Source organism: Myotis myotis, unplaced genomic scaffold (assembly GCF_014108235.1).
Source record: "Myotis myotis isolate mMyoMyo1 unplaced genomic scaffold, mMyoMyo1.p scaffold_m19_p_14, whole genome shotgun sequence".
NCBI classification, from domain to species: domain Eukaryota; kingdom Metazoa; phylum Chordata; class Mammalia; order Chiroptera; family Vespertilionidae; genus Myotis; species Myotis myotis.
Genome location: NW_023416318.1, coordinates 17365974 through 17387659, shown reverse-complemented (window position 1 = coordinate 17387659; position 21686 = coordinate 17365974). Strand labels below are relative to the sequence as shown.

At 41.2% G+C, this 21686-nt stretch overlaps 1 protein-coding gene across 5 annotated transcripts in view; it reads left to right on the top strand.

Annotated features, from left to right (window-relative positions):
* The first annotated feature begins 10824 nt into the window (after positions 1-10824).
* The window catches only part of ACTR2 (actin related protein 2), a 39165-nt gene continuing 28303 nt past the window's right edge, over positions 10825-21686 (top strand). The window contains exons 1-4 of one of the 5 annotated variants that reach the window (XM_036334330.1): positions 10825-11021; positions 12148-12204; positions 19075-19185; positions 21263-21277. In XM_036334330.1, coding sequence (XP_036190223.1) covers positions 10974-11021; positions 12148-12204; positions 19075-19185; positions 21263-21277 — 231 coding nt within the window. In that variant the 5' untranslated portion in view covers positions 10825-10973. The remainder of the gene's footprint in view (positions 11022-12147; positions 12205-19074; positions 19186-21262; positions 21278-21686) is intronic. The other 4 variants (XM_036334326.1, XM_036334328.1, XM_036334327.1 and 1 more) reach the window with 4 other exon arrangements.

The following is a 21686-nucleotide window of genomic DNA, read 5'->3' as shown; positions in this document are numbered from 1 at the left end:
CACGGGACCCCGACAGATGCGTGGCCGGAAAGATGAAAGGGAGCAGTTAAAATGGCAGTCAGAGAAGTGGCAGTTCCAGGCCCAGGGAGCTGTCCTCAGAGAGCCCGGCACAGGAATCTTTGAGGAACTCGAGGGCCATGACAGGATAGACCTCATGAAACAAATAATGTTTTTTCTCTCTTTAATCCTTTTGTTGTTATTACATGTTCTCCCCTCAATTCATCCCACTGGACAGGAACTCTTTCTCTGAGGTAGAGGTCTTTGTTATTTTGAGGCCAGGGCATTTGAGCACCAGGAACAGCTGTAGAATCTATCAGGAAGGGATGGAAAGGAAGGAAAGCAATAGTGAAAAAGAGCCTAGAAGGATGGAGAAGCATGTTTTGCTTGATGCGCTCTGAGAGGACAATGTTTGAAACCATCACACGGGCATGCTCTTGGCACGGTGAAGGCCTGTCTCTTCACACAGAAACCACAAGGCATCCACCTGAGAGAAAAGAAGCATAATAAAGGAAGAAAAGAAAAGCAAAAAAGAGAGAGAGAAAGCCGGGGGTAGAATGGTAAACAGCAGAAACAGAGAAGATTAGAAACAGCTAGCAAAAAAGTAGAACCCAGAGGGCTACAGATGGAGAAGAGAGGAGCAATGAACCTGGTACAGATGGTAATGAACGAGTGAGAGGGTGGCTTTGATGAACCCAGCCTCTGACTGGAGAGGGGAAAAGAGGCAGGAACACCAGGCAGCGGGTGGAATGGCCCTCAGCTCCGGAGAGGTTGAGAGGATGGACGGATGGGGAGGGAGGGAGGATCAGCGTATACACGTGGATTGTTTTTGCAGCAAAGGCTGGACAACGCCACAGTTTGGGTGGAGTGGAGAGAAGTAGGTGGGGGAAAGCTTTATAGAGGGTTGTGACAAACTAAATTGCTTACTCCTAATTCCAACATTTATAGGCTATTACAAGGCATAATAGGAAATCGGGTACAGATGAATTTAGTTAAAATGGGAGATTCATACAGGGAAGCTGTAGAAGAAAAGACTAGAAATCTGGGACAGAGTCAGACTGTGAAAGTCCTCAGCTGTCAGAGTAAGAAACTGGGCCACAGCAAGGGGAAAGGAAGAGTTTTCAGCAGACAAGTAAAATGATGAACACAGTGTTTTAGGGGGATAAATTCACCCAGGAAAGACAGAATTGACAGAAAGGGAAAGGGAAACCAGAGGTAAGAAGAGTACTGTATTTTCCTGTGTATAAGACACCCCCCACTTTTCCAACCCAACATTAAGAAATCAATATTTTAAACATTTTGTTGGTTTTCCTCTTAAGGCCTTCTTCTTTTTGGGCATCTTAAGGAGTTGTTCTTCCTGTTTTCTCCACTGTCTGATCACACACTCAGTGGGAGAAGGTCCAAATTGTCTCTCTAATAGATCAATTTTTACTGTAGGATAGTGGTTCTCAACTTTTGAAAATTAGTGAGACATTTAAAAGTTATTTTTAATTTAAAAAATTTCCAATTACAGTTTACATTCCATATTATTCTGCACTGGTTTCAGATGTACAGCAAAGTGGTTAGAAAAACATGTACTTTACAGAGTGCTTCCCCCAATGCTTCGAGCCCCCACCTAACCCTATACATACTTCTCATGATATTATGACTATATTCCCTGTGCTGTAATTTACATCTCTGTGATTATTCTGTAACTACCAATTTATACTGCTTGATCCCATCACATTTTTCACCCAGCCTGCCAACCCCATCTCCTCTGACAACTATCAGTCTGTTCTCTGTATCTATGAGTAGTGAGACATTTTTAAATACTACAATTCTGGATTGAAAGACTCAAAGTTACACTAAACAAGTTAGCAATAATTACAAGATAGTTTATATTCATAACCCATGGCCACAGACATTATTGTTGTGAAGGCCAGGGATGGGGGCGAGGGCGGGCTAGAAGGGGTCAATGGGGAAAACGGGGACATCTGTAATACTTTCAACAATAAAGATTTTAAAAAAACTACAAGGCAATCTCAGGATAAACACGTATGATACTTAGTATTAAGTAGTGGACAGCGGTTCTGTTGGTTTCCCAGCATCTATCCCCCATTCTTCTGGGAAAAGAGCACCCTCAGAACACCCCCCAGAGAGCCACCTCTCCTCTCTTCTCAATCCTTGTGGTTGGAAGGCTAAGGTGCTTCCTAAGTCACTAAGAAATTGGCTAGGGCAGTGGTCGGCAAACTCATTAGTCAACAGAGCCAAATATCAACAGTACAACAATTGAAATTTCTTTTGAGAGCCAAATTTTTTAAACTTAAAGTATATAGGTAGGTACATTGTTATTAACTTAATTAGGGTACTCCTAAGGCTTAGGAAGAGCCACACTCAAGGGGCCAAAGAGCCGCATGTGGCTCGCGAGCTGCAGTTTGCCGACCACGGGCGCTAGAGTGATTGGTCCAAATCGGGCCAATAGGAATGAGGGTCAGGATTTTTGTTTGGCTGTTGGAGGAAAGAAGCTCTTTCTTTCCCTCTGGGTTTGAAGCTGAATGGATGTAGAAAAGAGCAGCTGAGGTCATCTAGGCATCCCAGGCTGGGAGGTGGAGGGGAGAACAGTGGAATCTAGAACTGCCAGGAGCCACAAGATGGAGCGATAACATTGTATGGGTCACATCTAGCTATACCGGGAAACATTTTCCTGCACTTTTCAGTTAATAGAGCTGTGATGACTATATGTACCTTCTTATTTGTTATATTCTTGATGATCTGGCATTTGGGGCTTTGATCCTGGAGAGACTGCCCTTCCCAGGGCTAGCAGCTCATTCCTAGAGATCAAAAATGACTCCCTCAGCTCCTTTGCCTCAGAACATACAAATCAACAAATCCAGATATCACATTGTAATGATTTCCTTTATTAAACTCTTACACGCCAAGCCAATATTCCCCTAAAATTTAGGGCCTAAATCATCTCAGGGCCAAGTACCAGACAACTGGATACCACCCCTATAGGCTAGAATTTACTGAAATTAATAAAAAGAAAGAAGGCCTGCGTGCTGGGAAGGGGCCATGAGACCAAATCTCAAGGCCTGGCCTGGTGCCAGCACTGACACCTCTGTCTGGGGCATAGTTTACGGCCTCTCTGGATGGGAGTAGTCTTATTTTTCTTATTATTTAAGCAAGCAAGCGTTTACAGACGCCAAAATAGCAAGGTTAAAATTTCAAGCAGCAGTTTTTATATAAGATGGATGCTTCACTATGAACATTCCTGTATAGGTTTCATGGTGAATGTATGTTTTCATTTCTCTGGGGTAAATGCTTAAGCATACAATTTCCGGGTTGCATGGTATAATGTTTAGTCTTATAAAAAATTGACAGACTATTTTCCAGACTGAATGTATCATTTTACATTCTGAACAGCAATGTATGAAATCCAGTTTCTGCACCCTTATCAGCATTTGGTGTGATCACTATTTTTAATTTTAGTTATTTAATATTCTAATAGGTGTACAGTAGTATCTAATTGTGGTGTTTTTATTTTTAAAATATTTTTATTGATTTTTAGAGAGAAAGGAAGGGAGAGGGAGAGAGAGAGAGAAAGAGAGAGAGAGAGACATTGGTGTGGAAGTGGGACATTGATTGGTTACCTCCTGCACACCTAGCGAAGATCAAACCTGCAACCTGGCATGTGCCCTGTCCAGGAATCTAATCGGCAACCTTTTGGTGCATGGGACAATACCCAACCAACTGAGCCACACTGGCCAGGGCTCTAATTGTATTTTAATTTACATTTTCATAATGGCTAATGATGTTGAATATGTTTCCCTTGTCTCAAATGGATATTTTTTAAATGATCTCTAAAGATCCACTTCTGGGGAAGGTGAGAGGGAACTAATATTAATGATGAGCATAAAATGGGACTTAAAATGTATCTGTAATGTGTGATATTTTAGAAGAATGAATTCATGTATTGTTTATGTAATTAACTGTTAACTGAAAAAATGCACAGAATAATAAACAGAAGCAGTATTTATCATGGAAAGAACTCAGACTTCAAATCAGATAGACTTGAGTTTTCAGGGGTGGGCAAACTTTTCGACTTGAGGGCCACAATGGGTTCTTAAACTGGACCGGAGGGCCGGAACAAAAGCATGGATGGAGTGTTTGTGTGAACTAATATAAATTCAAAGTAAACATCATTACATAAAAGAGTAAGGTCTTTTTTTTTTTTTTAGTTTTATTCATTTCAAACGGGCCGTAGTTTGCCCACGGCTGGTTTAGATTCTATGCTCCTACAGGTATGAGACTTCAGGTAGTTGATTTTAACTCACTTCTTTAGTCTCACTTCTCTTACCTGTAAAATGGTGATAATAACACCCGCCTCATAGGATTGTTGTGAGGATTTAATTAAATTAGATAATATATTAAAAGGGGTTAGTATAGTGGTAGGAAAGAGTTAATAGATAGTAAGCTATTGTTCCTGCTAAAATTGAGATTTTGTTATTTTCTGTACTGCTTAATTGTTTAGCCTCTGACTCCTCTGAACATCTAGCAAATAGGCTAGTGTTCATTTTTTGGAATAGTATCATGCTGTAACATGTCTAGTGATCTCATTCTATGCTTCCTAAATGAGTAATAGATTACACTTTCAGGTTGTACAAAGTCAATACTAGCAAGTCCCTAATAACTATTTTTCCTTGAGGTCCTCAAAATTTATGAAAATATCTATAGTGCTTAACAAAGCCTTTTTCTACATCACTGTGGTTGTGAGACCAAACTAACAATGAAAAGTATTCCTGTCCCATAATCTTAACCAAAGAGTAATGAGCAATCACTTAACCTTAAGAATGACCAAACAGGTTTGAACAGGACTATCTGTTTCTCTGAGGCAACTTAACATTCCAAGATTAAATCTCACCACCCCCCACCCCATGTTCAAAAGGAAATTTGAGTTCTCTGCACTATGTGATAAATGAAGGTGTCGTATTACCAAAGCTTTGTGACAGGTCTCTAATATGAGTTAGTCCACTTTAGCATATTTCAGTTTCTTTGCCATTGGAGATGACCAGTCTGTCATTAATGACAACATTCTTTTAGGTGCCAACACATGACATTTATAATTTACAGTGGGAATTTAATTCAACTGTGTCAATTAGCTAAGTTTACCTGAACAAATATAAGTGATCACATTTCTAGAAATGTGAATGCAGATTATGAGGGTGAACATGGTGAATCCTATTCTGGTAATTATGGGGGGAAAAAGAAAACGAGGGAAGAGAAATAAGGAAGAAACAAGAGGTAAGACTATGTGATGATCTTAATGCTCACCCTAGTTAGAATATCACCCATAAAAAAACAAAGAGAACATGAATTTCAATGTTATAACTGTGACTTGTAAAATAATAATTATAATAATAAAAATAATATCTTTTATAAATCAAAAGAGTAATGCATTTATTGGGGTAAAAAACAAACAAACAAAAAACCCACACACCAAACAGAATTGCGTGAAGTGAGAAAAGTTTTAAAAAGTGGCTAAGATCACAAAGCTAAGTCTTCTAACAGTGAAGACTAGAACCCACCCAGGTCTTCTAATTCATGGTTCAGTACGCTGTCCATGCGATTCTTATTCCAATATACTTGTGTGTGTGTGTGTGTGTCTCTCTGTGTGTGTGTGTGTGTGTATTATCATTTAGCTTCTCTGCATCTAGTCTGCTCATCTTTAAAATAGGGGTCGTCAGAGAGAGAAGAGAGAAAAAAATAAATAAAAAATAAGGGGTTGTAACAAATCTGAAGGTGGTCATGGGCATCTGAGGGCTATTTTTAAGATTCTGCCGAAGAATAGTGATACTGTTCTTTCATAATAGTGAGACTGATTATTACAGGGTGTGCCCCAAACGTTACTGCAGCACATCAGTCACAGAGAGTATATACTCCGCCTGGCAACAGTTCAGCACAACAGCCAAAATTAACCAGCAAAGTGTACTCAGTGGGATCCTCGTACTGGAAAGATGGGAAACCACTGGACTAGATAGCTATGCTGCTTTAGTGGCGACAGAGAGTTAACTCCCTGCTCACTGCTCTCGCTGTTGGCACCGTATCTGAAAAGCCAGGACCAGGAGATGAGCCAGAGTTTGAAGAGGGTTCACAGCTTGATCTGGGAGTTGGCGGTGAAGATCTCCGCTGGACTCATAAAGATCATACTGCAGATAAGAAGCCACCCCGGAAGGCAGGCGAAACAGACTCACAGGCCTCCAGGCCAAAGCAGGGCCTGTGCTTAGTCTTCCTAGGTTTTATTTATATTTCCATAAATTCACGTATTTTTGTTTCAGACTTGTTTCTTAGGCTGCAAGGCCTGAAACAGCCTTGCTGTTTCACACTTCGCTGGTGGGGGATTTGGCCATGAACATATATCCCTTTTTAATTTTTCATTAGAGATGTAAGTTTTTTAAAAATATATTTTTATTGATTTCAGAGAGGAAGGAAAAGGGAGAGAGAGTGATGGAAATATCAGCGATGAGAGAGAACCATTGACTGGCTGCCTCCTGCACGCCCCTTCCTGGGGATGGAGCCCACAACCCGGGCATGTGCCCTGACTGGGAATTGAATCATGACCTCCTGGTCCATACGTCGACACTCAACCACTGAGCCACGCCAGCTGGGGTAGAGATGAAAATTAATCACTGCCCGCATAAGCCTTGTGTTTCTTTTCTTTTCAATAGCAAATTACTAGCGTGGGATTTTAAATCACAATGTTGAGGTAACAATATCTTATTTAGATTAAAGATATATAACTTCTGAATTTAATCAAATTTTATGCATTTTATCTAGATCATTCGAATGATTCTTAAATTGAAACTTTTGCTGTTTCGCTCTTTTTTTCAATGATGACAGATCACTTGGAGGTCAGGAACTCACATTTTGATGTTGGATTCTATTGTCAGGCACACTTCTCCCTAACTCCTGTGTAAAGAGTAACTCAAACTTCTTGGTTATTTTTAAAAACCATTTAGGGGTATTGAATCCTTATCAAAAATTCATCTTTTAATGGTCAAATTCTGAGAGTAATGACAGCTTTAGGCAACAATATGAATGAATGAATCTAACATAATGTGGAACAAAGGAAACAAAAGAGTATATACTGTAATGATTCCGTTTATCTATATTATAAAAAGCAAGTGGCCCTAACGCTGTGACACCTTAACGACCAAACGGCGAGTGGGCGGGGCTGCAAGTGCAGTGAGGCACACACAGGTGGGCGGAGCTGCATGATTTCATGTGCTGGGCTTCTAGTATAAAATAAGACTTGAGCCCTCTCCAGTTTTGCTCAGTGGATAGAGTTTCAGCCTGCTGACTGAAGGGTCCAGGGTTCAATTCCCATCAAGGGCACATGCCTGGGTTGCAGGCTCGATCCCCAGGAGGGGGCATGCAGAAGGCAGCAGATTAATGATACTCTCTCATCATGGATGTTTCTATCTCTCTCTCCCTCTCCCCTCCTCTCTGACATCAATAAAAATATATTTTTAAAAAATCTAAAGTTGACAAATTTAATCTATGTTGTTAGAAGCTGGGTAATGTTTTCCTTTGTGGTGGAGAGGTGAGGCAGTGATTAAGAAGTGGTGTGGGGCATCTTCTGGGGTGCTTGTAATATTGTAATTCTTATTTATTTATTTAATATATTTTTATTGATTTTTAGAGAGGAAGAGAGAGGGAGAGAGAGAAACTTCAATAATGAGAAATAATCATTGATCCGTCAGCTGCTTCCTGCATGCCCCACACTGGGGTTGGAGCCTACAACCTGAGCATGTGCCCTGACTGGGAATTGAACTGGTGACCTCTAGGTTCATGGGTCGACGCTCAACCACTGAGCTACACTGGCTGGGAGAGTTAAATTTACATCTTCCATTTGAAAGGGCGAGTCATCGCGGGGCCTGACCACGCTGCTGGCGGCCTCGGGCACCGACTCCCCAGCCCACGGTGGGAGCCCGGCGCAGGCTGCCACCCGCCTGCCGCCCCCCGACCGGACCCAGCAGCAGCGGGGGCGGGGTGGGGCACATGCCCTCGCTCGAGGAGATGGAGGAGGAGGCGATCGCCAGTGCCCCCGGGAACGAGACGGAGGACGTGGACTTCCTGTCTGGGCTGGAACTGGTCGATCTGCTGGACCCCCAGCAACCGGACTGGCCCCTGGAGCCTGGGCTCAGCTCGCCCTTGGGGGGGTGAGGACTGTGCCCTTCATCTTGCCCTGGGTCCTCCATTTTTGGGGCGGCCACCATGTGCTCAGGAGAGTGCCTTCTTCCCGGAAGCCCAGGCCCCTGCTAGCCACGCCCAGGATTTCTTTAAACTAACCAATGACAATCAAGGGACGTGCACGCCAGAGAGATGACCACATCCTGTGTAACAAGACCCGACTCGCGCCTGGCCAATCGGCGGGGCCCACAGTCCCCTCCCCTGCCCTTACTATAAAACCCACAATCCCATCAGGCCTCGCTCTCTCTCGGCCACTGGAGCTTACCGTTGCATCGGTGAGTGTGGCAGGGGAGCCAAACCTAGGTTTGAAATGAATGACTCTTTGCTTTTGCATCGGACTCGCTGGCTCCCTGTGGGGGTTCTTGGGAATCTTGAAATCTGGGCACAACACCATTCATTTTGAATTAAAATTTTGTATATAGTGAAGTGAAGGGAGAGGGAAAATTAACCTTTTGAATGAGGCATTTCACAACTATAATTCGAACTAAAATTATAGCTAATGTACGCTTAAGTGCCCATCCGATTTATTTTTTAATTTAAAAAATCATTTAATTAACCTAGTTTCAAAACTGTAATTCTTCTACTTGAAAGCAACTGCAGTGGCTAATTAGGTCAAAACCTATTAGCTTTGGAAATGACACATTGTGAGCCAAACACATTGTACTTGTTTCCTGGTCCAATCAGGCAACAATCACTGGTGGTTGCTTAAACTATTAAGTGACAAGTTCCTGGGGAACTCTGTAGTCGATCATCCAGGAACACCGAAACCCACTGAATAATCTTAGCAACACTAAACACAGGACACCCAGAGCTAACTACAAGCTTACAAAAAATATGGAGGCTAGAGGAACAAGAAAAACTACACTGTGTGGATACAACCAATACAGAATGTGTGAAATTCTAGAGGATAAATGATACAGTTTCTATGACAACAACAAAAAGGTATAAAAAAAGACAGAGGGAAAAATTTAAAAAAATAAAGACAGAGGGAAGTGTTATAGACTAAAATGATCTTGAGACATATTAACTAAATGCAATGTGTAGCCTTTATTTAGATCCTGAAAAAAAATAAAAATAAAAACACCGTAAGAGGATATTTTTGAGACAAGGAAAACAACATGGATTGACTTTTAGAAAAAGTAAGAATTTATTAATTTTGTTGGCTATAATAATGGTGTTGGGATTATGTTTTTAAAATCTGGTAGGAACACATACAGAAGTATTTATTTATAAGATTCTGAAACCACCTATTTATCTGCCTTGCTTTTAACAACAACATGCCCGAAGCTCCAACTAATCAACTTCGTTCAGCTTTTCTGGGGCTGAGCATGTGAGGACCACCTAAAATGTGGGGCCACATTAGAAAAGTAAAATGACAATTGTGTACTTGGTATAGAGGCAGGAAACGGTCAGCTACAGTATCATATCCGAATTTGCATAATCAAGAGGCTCGGCTGCATTTTCGTTAGTGTCGTGAGTAGACCATCGTTGATACTTTCTACCATTTGCATGTATTGTTTGTATAATTAGAAGAAAACAACAGGTGTTATGTCTTAAAAAGTAAAAATTAGTAATCCAAAAGAAAAAAAGGTAGGGGCATTAGCAGTAGAGAGCACGTTTAAAAGTATGTAACTAATAAATAATGAGGAATAAAGAAATAAAATGGAGTCACTACGGTCAAGCTGCTAAATTACTAAAATCAAGCATGCTGAGGAATGAGGAAGTTATTCTATTCTTGCCTTACCTAGCCTGGGGACTTACACTTTTAAACTTCTCGGCTGAGCGTCAATGCCTAGATGTACATTATTTCCACCGATAACCATCTGAACAACTCAGGAAAAATCAGTCCATTATCCAGACCATGACTAGACACTTGGAAGATTACCATCTTGGACCAACCCATGAGCAAAGACTGCAGGACTGGTCCTTCCCTAGCATGCTCTTTTTTATTCGAAGAACTCGCAGCTTCTCTTTCTCCTTTGGGACACTCTGGATATTAACTAGCTGTGTTTTCAGTTTGCACACCCTAAGTCCCTTGAGTAAATCTTTGTCCTTTATTTCTGGCCAAAGCCTCCTGACCGGGGTTGTCTGATTTCAAAGCCGAGGCTCTGGGTTCAAATAGGTGCACGCACTGAAGAGGTGGCGCTGCAGGAAGAAAGTGGTCCCAGAAGCAAGGACACACGAAGCCCTGCTCCACGGTGCGCCCGGGAAGGACCTCCAGCTTTGCTCCCCCTCTCGCTGGCCGCGGCACATTCCCGGCTCCTGCGACAGCCCCGGTGGCCGGCCTGAGCCTTCCGCGGAAGGGTAAGCGGCGCCCTACACGCCTGCGGCGCCTGCTTAGGGAGAAGGCGGCAGCGCCCACCAGGGCGTCTACTGTGCTGGGCCGGCGAAGCGCCGGAAACCAGGCAGAGAGCGTCACTCGGGTGGGCGGTGCCCGTGAAGGCGGAACCGGAGCCGCAGCGGAGGGCGGGGCTTCGGAGCTCCTCCGCTTCCTATTGGACCTGACCGCTGCTAGTCACGGCCTCCTTTCCGTCCCCACCTTTTCCGCGCTGGCCGTCAGTTAAATGACGGGCGGGGCGGGGCGGGGCGGGGCCGGGCCAGTGGCGACTTCCGGTAAGGGAAGAGAGTTGCAGCCTAGGAGGGGCTGCCGAGAGGTGGAGGAGGAAGAGGGAAGCTCCGGGCGGCGGCTGCAGTAGGTGCTGGCTGTAGGTTGTCGGGGGCAGCGGCGGCTCTCTCGCAGGCGGACGATGGACAGCCAGGGCAGGAAGGTGGTGGTGTGCGACAACGGCACCGGGGTAAGCTCCCGACGGGGAGGCCGCGGTGGCCCCGGGTCTGGGTGGGGCGCACGGGCCCTGGGCGCTTGGGGTTGCACCCTGGGCCCTCGAGCCGTCCGGGCCAACGGGCGCGGGGCAGCCCTTTCCGCATCCGTGGATGTAGCGAGCGAGGGCCCTGGTCTCCCCGAGCTTACCACCCCCTCATCCATCCGGGTCGGGGCGGCGGGCGAGGCCGGCGCTGCCCGGGGACCCATGCCTGCTGCCCTGCAGGGGCCGGCTCCACGCCCCACGCTGGGCGATCTGGCTAAAGGGTCGGAGGGTAAAAGACGAGGTGTGTTCGCGAAGGGCTTCGTTGCCCCGGGTCGCCGGTGTGTGAAAAGGGGAAAGACCCAGAGGCCTTCCTTTTCCTGTGTAGGTACCGAATGGGAGGCAGGAAACGGGTTTAAAGAAGAAAAAAAAAAAAAAGGAAGTACTGTCAGTGCAAGCCTCAGCCCTTCAGCAGTTTTGAGGTTTTGTGTTTTTTTTCTTTTTGAGGGAAGTAGAGACCAGATCGGAGTGCATAATTCACTTTTTGTTCTGCATGCCGGGAATTTTGCCCACGGCGGCCCCGCGGAGACCTGCATGTTCCATTGAATGGTCTTGGGACGTCCAGACCCTCAAGGGGTCCCAGTGTTAGTTCTGCTGACCTTGCGGGAAGTTCATCCGTGTTGGCACCTCCCTCCCCCCGGTTTTAATTTTTTTAAATCTTCACCCGGGGATATGCTTTTATTTTATATTATTGATTTTAGAGAGAGGGGAAGGGAGAAGGAGAGAGAAACATGGATGTGAGAGAGAGAAAAACATCATGGGTTGCCTCCCATTCGCCCCCCGGATCAAACCCGAAACTTGGGTAGGTGCCCTGACCGGCATCCAACAGAGACCCTTCTGTGCACGGACGCTCCAACCAACTGAGCCACACTGGCCAGGACCCCCCGTTTTCGTCCTTAGGTACAGATTACAGATAATGTTGGTCTTTAAGAGTCTAAAACGCAAATAATTGTAAAAATCGGAGTAAAACACTGATTAAGAAATTATTTGAAAGCTGTTTCTTTCAAACGCGCACCCCCCCCCCCCCCCCCCCCCCGCTTTAAAAATGTATTTTGGGCAGCCAAGGCAGAAAATTAGAAGACAGAAATGCTACTTACGTTGGATGAGTTCCATAGAGGTAATTTTCTCCTACATTACAGTGATGTCTAACCATTTTGGAGTTGCATATTTTGTGACTTTTCTCCCCCTTCTTCCATAAATGTGACATATGAATTAAAAAAGATTTTACGTGAACTTTCAAATTGGATTGTTGAGGAGGGGAAAAGACCTAATATTCATTGCCATAATACTTCCCTTGATGGAATTTGTTACAGACTTTTACAAGTAATAATTATACTAGCTTTATCTGAACTTAGTTAAAAATGGTCTGTGAGTAATAAGGGTGTTATCATATAATGGGACATCATACAAAATGAAATACTTAAAAAACAGAGGCAGATCTACTGCTATGGAAAGTTGTCTAAGATTTATTGTTAAGTTAAAAAATGATCCAGTTATGTGAGTGTTCTTTATTAAAAATATTTATATGTTCACAGACTTGTGTGTGTATATGAAAGTTTTGGAGGGATACATAAAAAAATGTTCATAGTGATTACCTGTGAGACTAGGGATAACGGAGTGAGGGAAGATAAGGACTTCATGACTCTAATTATTGGGAAAATGTTCTTTGTGTTTTTAACAAGACGTACTGTTAAATTATCTTTAAACAAAAGAAACTATAAACATTTGTTTTATAGTTATAACTCAGTTAAAGGTACTTTTTAAGAGATATTAGTCTCAAGTTGACCTCTATATAAACTTAAAGCTTTAAAAATTGAATTTAAAACATTTTGTTTTGTGAATATGCCAGATAATTCTCTTTAGAAATCTGAGCCATTTATGTTTTAATGGATTCCTCTTTTTCTTTTTTAATTTTTAGAAAAAGTGGAAGGAAGGGGGGCGGGTAGAGAGAGAGAGAGAGAGAAACATTGGTTATAGTGACATATTGCTTCCTGCATGCCCGGACCAGGGCTGGGGGGATGGAGCTTGCAACTGAGGTATGGGCCCTTGACCCTAATCGAACCTGGGACCCTTCAGTCCACTGAGCCAAATCAGCTAGGGCTGGATTCCTCTTTTTTTGTGGGGGAGGGGTGATTCCTCTTTTTTGAAGGCTAATGAACCCTATATTTGTAATGAGTTTTGTGATACTCAATTAGAATAGGGATGTTAACTGTGAGCTCATTAAAGAAAAGTTTGTTTTTAATTTGAGAGAGAGGGGAGAGAGAGAGAGAGAGAGAGAGAGAGAGAGAGAAAGATATGATAGATATCAATGGGCTGCCTCCAGCACACATCTGGACCACCAGGGTTTGAACCTGCAACCTGGGTATGTGCCCTGACCAGGAATCGAACCTGCACCTTTTGGTGTATGGGACAACACTCCAACTGAGCTACACCGGCCAGGGTCATGAGCTCATTTTTATGTTACTGTTTCATTAGTTTATCTATGTTAGGAAGCTGATTGTATATTGTTGATTAGTCTTATTCTAATTAATAATTTAAGGATTTTGTTCTTTAAGAGAAAAGATCAGTTACTATTACCTACATAGGAAAAAGTGTAGCTGGTTCAAGTAAAAACATATTTGGTGTTACATTTCTTATTTTTAAATTTTATTCAGATTTTCTATAGACATAATCAACTTCAAATGAAGGGACAGTTCTGATATGTCCCAGTTTCAATTCCAGTCAAGGGCACATGCCTAGGTTGTGGGCTCGATCCCAGTAGGGGGCGTGCAGGAGGCAGCTGATCGATGATTCTCTCTCATCATTGATGTTTCTATCTCTTCCTCTCTGAAATCAATAAAAAATATATTAAAAATAATAATAAATAACAATTTAGAAAAATAGAAACCACTTAGATTCTATATTCTTTTTTATAGTCATCTTGATTTTATTTGGTTAGCTGAAGGTATAATGATTCCTTTACAATGATATATTAAACAAGATATTCAAATTTAATTTCTAAAAACTTGTGGAAATAGTTCTTACCCTAAAGCAACTTGCCTCTTACACGTTTTAGGTTTTAAAGTTTTAATTATAGGCAATTTGAGAAGTTGATGATTTTTTTAACTCCTCTGGCAGGCCCTAAGTCGAATGTTCTAAGAGTAAGTGAGTTCTTATGATCACATGCTGACTGTTGGCCCTTGTTCTGCTTCCTCACTAGCCCCCAACCAGTTTCTCATTAGGGCAGCCTAGAGGAGTAAAACTCATCCAGTTCTAATGATTTGCTTCATCCTCATAACTGTTCAAACCTACCACCTAAAATAGAGCCACTGAAAGTGGCCAAATAGGTGAAAATCTAGATATCTGCTTAGGTTTAGATGCCTTTCAAGAGTTCTGCCCAGGCCTCTGGTGTTGTGTATTCTGTTATCAAATTTGGGTGATTTCATCAGCAGTGAGTTAGTTCACCACCCACAATGCAGACACCTGCCTACTACGTGACTGGTAGTTTTTAGGGCCTAGTGATACAAAGTAGCTTATAATGCTAGGATAACTATATTTTCACTAGTGGCCCAGTGCACCTATTCGTGCATGTGTACATTGAAAGGAAAATAATTAGAAGAAATATTTTAATATTGCTATTTTCCCTTTCTCTGTAATGGACACTGGTCGCTGTCTGCTGGGCAATTGGTGGGGTGATTGGGCCGCTCGCATCTGCCTTGGCCTGGCGCTGCCTGCTCACCTGCTCCACCATCCCGCCACAGTCCTGCCCTCGAAGGGCCCATCAGGGGCTGGCAGCACCTCCACTGCCACCTGCTGCCAGCGCCACGTTGTGGACGCCCACCATGTTCCGTGCCGCCCCCTGGTGGTCAGTGCACGTCATAGTAAGCGGTCAAACTTCTGGTTGAGGGGACAATTTGCATATTAGGCTTTTATTCTATAGGATTATATAGGATTTGTAATTCCCATTTATATTTGCATATGGCCTGCTCTATCTGGCTTATGTTAATTTATTTTGTTGAATTCAGAAGTGTTTGGAATAGAAATAAATAAAAAACAAATTTGATTTTTCCCTGGCTGATGTGGTTTAGTAGTTAGAGTGTCTGCCCGCACACTGAAGGGTCTTGGGTTTTATTCCTGGTCAAGGGCACTGTACCTGGGTTGCAATTTCCATCCCTGGTCCTCGTCAGTGTGGGAGGCAGCCAATTGTGTGTGTGTGTGTGTGTGTGTGTCTCTCTCTCTCTCTCTCTCTCTTCCTCCCTCCTCCTTCCCTCCCTCCTTCTCTTCCTTCCACTCTAAAAATCAATGGAAAAAATAGCCCCAGGTGAGGATTAAGGGAAAAAAACCTCACAACAGAACACATTTGGTTTTACCTGTAAAATGCTTTGGAATAAATAGAATGAATATTTTGGTTGAGATCAGGATAATCACTATGAAATTAAAGTAATATACCAGTACTATCAGATAAAATTAATAAAGAAAAATACAATAAGTCCAAGTGAAGCTTTATAAATCTGTTTATTTTTTGAGAGGAAAAATACTTTTAGAGCAAATGTACAGGAACTCTTTTTTCATCTTTGCTTGAAAGAACATTATAGTGGTCATGTTCTTACCATTAGATGACTCAGTGGGAAGTAAGGGAGCTAGTTTAAACCACAGTGCTATGAAGAGGAAACTATATATGGTAAAAAGCTATTTCTTAAACACAGACTTATTGCACACAATGAGAGAACTAAGTCTCCAAGTCTTAAAATGATTGGAGTGGGGGAGGAATTTCAAGGTTTAAATGATGCTAAATGAGTAGCTTAGGAAAGAATATTTTCATTTCATCACATCATGGTTTAGATTTAGATTTTTTAAAATACAGACTTTTTTTGCAATAAACGAAATGCTGGATTGTCTGTTAGTTTCTCTTATCAAGAAATAGGTTATTGTAATAATATTCGTGTTATTATAGCTATTTGTGCTTTCACATTTGAAGTAATGTGAAATAGTGCAGTTGTTGCCATTGTGACCGAATTATCTTATACCCTGTAGGAATGCTAACACTAGATTACTATGGCAGCAAATGCTTGCAATAAACTACTTAAGCAGAGTAATTTCATTAACAAGTGAGTGATAGCTTTAATTGGAATTAAAAGCCACATTTTCCTTTTTTGTAAAGCACAGGAATAGCAGGTTTACAATTGTTTTTCTAGTTTCAGGTGGGGAGGGGTTGTCCCAGTTTTTGTCTTCTTACCTCAGGCACTTGGGAAATATTTTGTCCCTTGAAATATATTCAAACAAGAGTTTTAAGATATGAACTATGCATCTGAACAGTTACAGTCAGAAAACATTGAGTGATGTGATTGTTTACAGATTTGCCACGTTGCATGATTCTGAAAGTGAGGCCTGATCATGAGAGGAGAGGCATATCAACCTTCCCAGGACTTGACTTGTGCCCCATCCGAAGCTCTTCCACCTTCACCTTCTATTATGATTTCGCACTTAAATCATTTGTTTACATTTAATATGCTGAAAATGGCTCTCCCAGACTTACCGATTCTTTTTTCAGTCAATTCATTTTATAATTTTCCTTAATACTTTGAGGTAAACATAAGAACTTTATTTACTTTCTATATTTGGAATACATATATAATTTATGATTAATGCTTATATTAGGCAGGTGATCATGACAAATTTTATTTATATAGAAATTTCAGTATGGCGAGGACAATAACAGATTCTCTACCCTTCCACAACATTTCAGTTCACATCAAGTGAGCTGGATTTTGACTTAGTTCTGATCGGGGCAGTGCCCAGCATGGCCCTGGCAGGGACAAGGAGTCCCTCGTCTTCTCCCTCTGAAGGCAGTGAAGACAAAGGAGCTGTGCTCCCCACCAGGAACAGAAGGCAGTGCTGCCATATGCCAAAGAGCAGATTAAACATAGCCCCAAGTCCACTCACCTCTAGCTCAACTCATCTTTAAAGCCTGTTCCTAACATATATTGCAACTGGCCTGAACACTTTCCCAGAGCTCCTCCACACACATCAGGCCCACGTTTTAGAGTGGGGAGGGGCAGGACACAGGAGAGGTTACCCAAAAGTACCCAAATGTAGGCCCCGAAGGGAAGAGAATCACTGCACTAGAGGGTACCAGGTTTCCAGAGCTCTCCTCTCCATCAGGACCACACAGCACCAAGAAGCAGTGGTGACAGTATGTCTAAAGATGGAGTCCTGGAGGGCTGAGAGGCATAACTTGTATTTCTGTGCTGCCAAAAGGCTACGGCTAAAGCTGAAACATTTCTCAGCAGCCTCCCTGCTGACCTTCCCTTCCCCCCTGAAGTTTTTAATGACATTTTTCTTGCAATGTCTGCTCTTAAAAATAAGACTAAACACTATATTATTGGTATAAGAATTTAAAGACCCTTGGTTCTATTTTCAGTTTTACTGTAGTTGTTAAGTCTGCTTACGCATAAAATGGAAGTATTAAAGTCAATAATGATATGCCTTCATTGGAGAAGTACGCTATCTGAATATGAAATTGTTACCTGATATTACTAAATATATTTATCTAAATATAAAACTGTTAATAGCCCAAAATGCCTAATAAATGTTTATTTTAATATGATGCTAGTCCAGATTCCATTTAATTTTTCCCATTTTGGAAAATGAGTTGCTTAAGTGAATTTCCAGAGATGAATGCAAGCGTGCTTTAGAATTAAAACTTTAGCTCTGTTGTTCATTTTCTAACGTTTCTCTATTAAAAATACTTGTTGTTGCCCTGGCTGGGTGGCTTGGGTGGTTAGAGCAATGTCCTGACACACCAAGGTTGTGGGTTAGAGTCTCTGGTTAGGGCTCATACAGGAATCAACCACTGAATGCATAAATGGGTGGAACAACAAATTAATGTTTCTCTCTCTCCCTCTCCATCTCTAAAATCAATAAATAGGTTTTATGCCCTAACCAGTTTGACTCAGTGGATAGAGCGTCGGCCTGTGGACTGAAGGGTCCGAGGTTTGATTCTGGTCAAGGGCATGTACCTTTGTTGCAGACACATCACCAGTAGGGTGTGTGCAGGAGGCGGCTGATCGATGTTTCTCTCTCATCGATGTTTCTAACTCTCTATCCCTCTCCTTTCCTCTCTGTAAAAAAATCAATAAAATATATTAATAATAATAATAATAATAATAAATAAAATCAATAAATAAGTTTTTAAAAAAGTAGTTGTTGACTGAATTTGTCCATTTCCCTCAATATTACTTTTTTTTAAATTGAATTTTTAGAGGAAAGAGAGAAAAAGATCTAATTGAGAGCAAAACATCAATTGGCTGCCTCCTGCATGCCTCCCACTGGGGATCCTGCCACCACGCCATCCTGGCATATGCCCTGACTGGGGAATGAACCGGCAATCTTTCAGTACATGGGATGATGCCTGACCACCTGAGCCACGCTGGCCAAGGCTCAAATACTTCTTGTGTGACCACTGTGTGCCAGGACCTCTTTGAGGCATCAGGATCTAACATGAATTGCTCAGCTAAGCTCCCTGCTCTCCTAAGGCTTTCTCTGTAGTGAGGGCCTTAGGCACTAAGTAATCAGTTTTCCGGTAAATAAACATGAACTCCAGTAGTAGTCGATGCCATAAAGGAAATACAACGAGATACGATAGATTGGACGACCTGTTTAGATAATTTGAAAGTATCCAGTTTAAAATATTGTATAAATGCAAAGTGGTATTTTTCAGAGATCTATTTTTTAAATGTTTGATTGATTTCAGAGAGAGGAAGGTAGAGGGAGGGAGGGAGGGAGAGAGAGAGAGAGAGAGAGAGACATTGATCGGCTGCCTCCTGAGCCCCCTGTACTGGGAATTGAGCCTGCATTCCGAGCATGTGCCCTCATCAGAAAAGGTATCTGCGACTTCCTGGTTCATGGGATGACGCTCAACCAACTGAGCCACACCAGCCTGGCTCAGATACTGTTTTTAAATGGATATGGTACATACCTTGACTAACCCACTTTTACTCTCTTCCAGTTTGTGAAGTGTGGATATGCAGGCTCTAACTTTCCAGAACACATCTTCCCAGCTTTGGTTGGAAGACCTATTATCAGATCAACCACCAAAGTGGGAAACATTGAAATCAAGGTAATATTTTATTTATTGATAAATGAGGTTCAAAACCTATGAGATGTTCTTTGAATTAAGTAGTTTTAAAATATGCCATGAAAAGCAAAGGGGGAGGGCAGAATTTCTTATATTTTTAATTGATATCAATACCTGAAGAAAGGCATAAAAACTGAAATTAATTTTACCTAACTTTAAGTATGGCTTTGATGCCATTACTCTCTGAATGGAGTAAATCATTCAAGATTTTTATATGAATGTGAATTATTAAAAGAAAGCCTGGCATTTTTACGTTTTTCAGTTCCATATATTTGTCATCATGTATGTTAGTGTTTCCTTGGGACCTTAGACTTTTCCTTTTCACGTTCTTATGGCCTGATCCCCCTACATTTTTATATAGTTAGTCAGGAAAACACAGGGTGTAAATCTTATTGTTTCTTTTTCTCACTGATGTAATAACTGTTTTCCATGATGTGCAGGAGGAAGCGTACGAATCTTTATGTGGTCTTGCATTATTACCTTACCAGAAAGAGGAAAGAGGGAAGGTTATCATTCCCTACTCACTGTACCTGACACTAGAGACTCAGCATTAAGGATGATGGATTTTTCTCCCATATTAAAGGGATTGGAAATCAAATGGGAGTTATGATATTGTAGAAGAAAAAAGAAACAGATCAACCAAAAGGACTATTGTCACCAATTGACTTAAATTCTTCAGGTGGCCTAGGGGTCAGGTTATACAAAATGCAGTAGAATTTAGGGACTCTTTCACTGAATTATTTGTGAACAAGCTAGCATTGTTGGTCTTATCTGGACAATCTTTGGCAAGACTTCAGTGAACTATTAAGATTATGAGTCACTTGAAACATGAGTTAGGGCGAACCTCTTTGGGACATTTGTTTGAACTTTCTAGTAAGGTGGTAATAGGCAGTAGAGATTTGCTACTTGGTAGCTCTCTGCTCTTGGGATTAGAGTTGAATTAGCAATGAATAAAAATATAAATTGAAACTTAGGTTCTTGTTAATTTCTTAAAGACTTAAAATAGTGAATTATTCTGGCCTCTTGTTATTTTACGGATAGTCATCTTGAGTGGGACACTCAAGATGTTTTCATTTTAGGGTCTTTTCTTTTGGGAAATTTATGGGATTCCTTATTCTCTTTTTGTGAATTTTTGTTCTGATTGAATTCGATCTTAAGTAGACTTTGCTTAAAATTTAATTAATAATAGTGAGAAGGATAAATTTTTAAATGGAGTGGAAAGTCTTTTTATTCAGTATCAGGTTTGTAAAAAAGAATTTTTTAATGTACTTTATGGATATTAACAGTTTTGAGGTATTAAGATATATCACATATAGCCATTTTTATTCTTCAATATAGGCACAAATTTTAGCTCCCATTTTCTTGCCTTTTTTTTTTTTTTACCCCCCCTCCCCCATTTTCTTGCTTTTTAAGGCCAACTGATAGAATTGAAACTAGTCTATATACTAATGAGATGTTTTTTACTAAGGAATTCCCCAATAGCATTGCTTGTATGGTTTGCCATTCTGTGTTTTGTTGGCTCAGTACTGTTCAATCTGCTTATTAGTCTTAAGTCTTTCAAGTTAAATTGTTCTTCCAGTAAAAGACAGAAACCTATAAAATTTAACTTGACTGCTGGAGCTTGGAAAAACAACCCTAACCTTATCCTCTGCTTACCCAGCTACGCCTTCCTGTTATCATTTATTTTCCTTAATTAAGGTTCTTAAATTCAGTGATGAATTTAAAGAAACTTAACTTTTTGGAATTCCTCTGTCTAGTGCATTGACTTAGACTTTTTGTGTCTTGTTAGCTAAAATGTGGTGGTAGACTGGAAAAAAACCAAAACCTCGAAATTTAAATTGTTTAATGAGTTAATTTTCTTTTAGAAGTAATAACTTTCCTTGTTAATTTGGCCCTAATTATTAACTCCGTAAAATATAGTGGTACTGCATCTGACCTCAACCTAATTGTTCTCTATTGCTTGTATGTTTTAAAAATTTCAGTGAGGATTTTATTTAGGCCTTTTCTGACTCTTACTTCTACCTTCTCTCTCTTCACCTTTCTTGACCTGTTGAAGTAGAATAACAAAAAGATGGTAAGTGAGGTTACACACATGCTCTCTGTTTGTTTTCCACTTTTGCTTGGTGGGACAGTAGTTATTGTTTTGTGTCCCTTTAGTATTGGGGAGGGGGGTAGTTCCATATTTTAATTTTAAGTACTTTGATCCTGTACTTTCCTGATTGCATACAATGGACCAAACCAGAACTGATTTACTAACATAGTTTTGAATTGTTTTTCTTGTGTTTCTTATAGATGAATGTTATAATTAAAATGGAATGTGGTGTGCATAATATTAGAAACCAAGTAGTTTTTTATAGGATATGTGTGATCCAAAAGATTGGGGTGAAGTTGTTACATTTGGATAAATTCACTATATTGATCAATGTCAAATTGAACATTGCCCATCATACGTAGCTTGTATATATATATTTGCATCCAATACA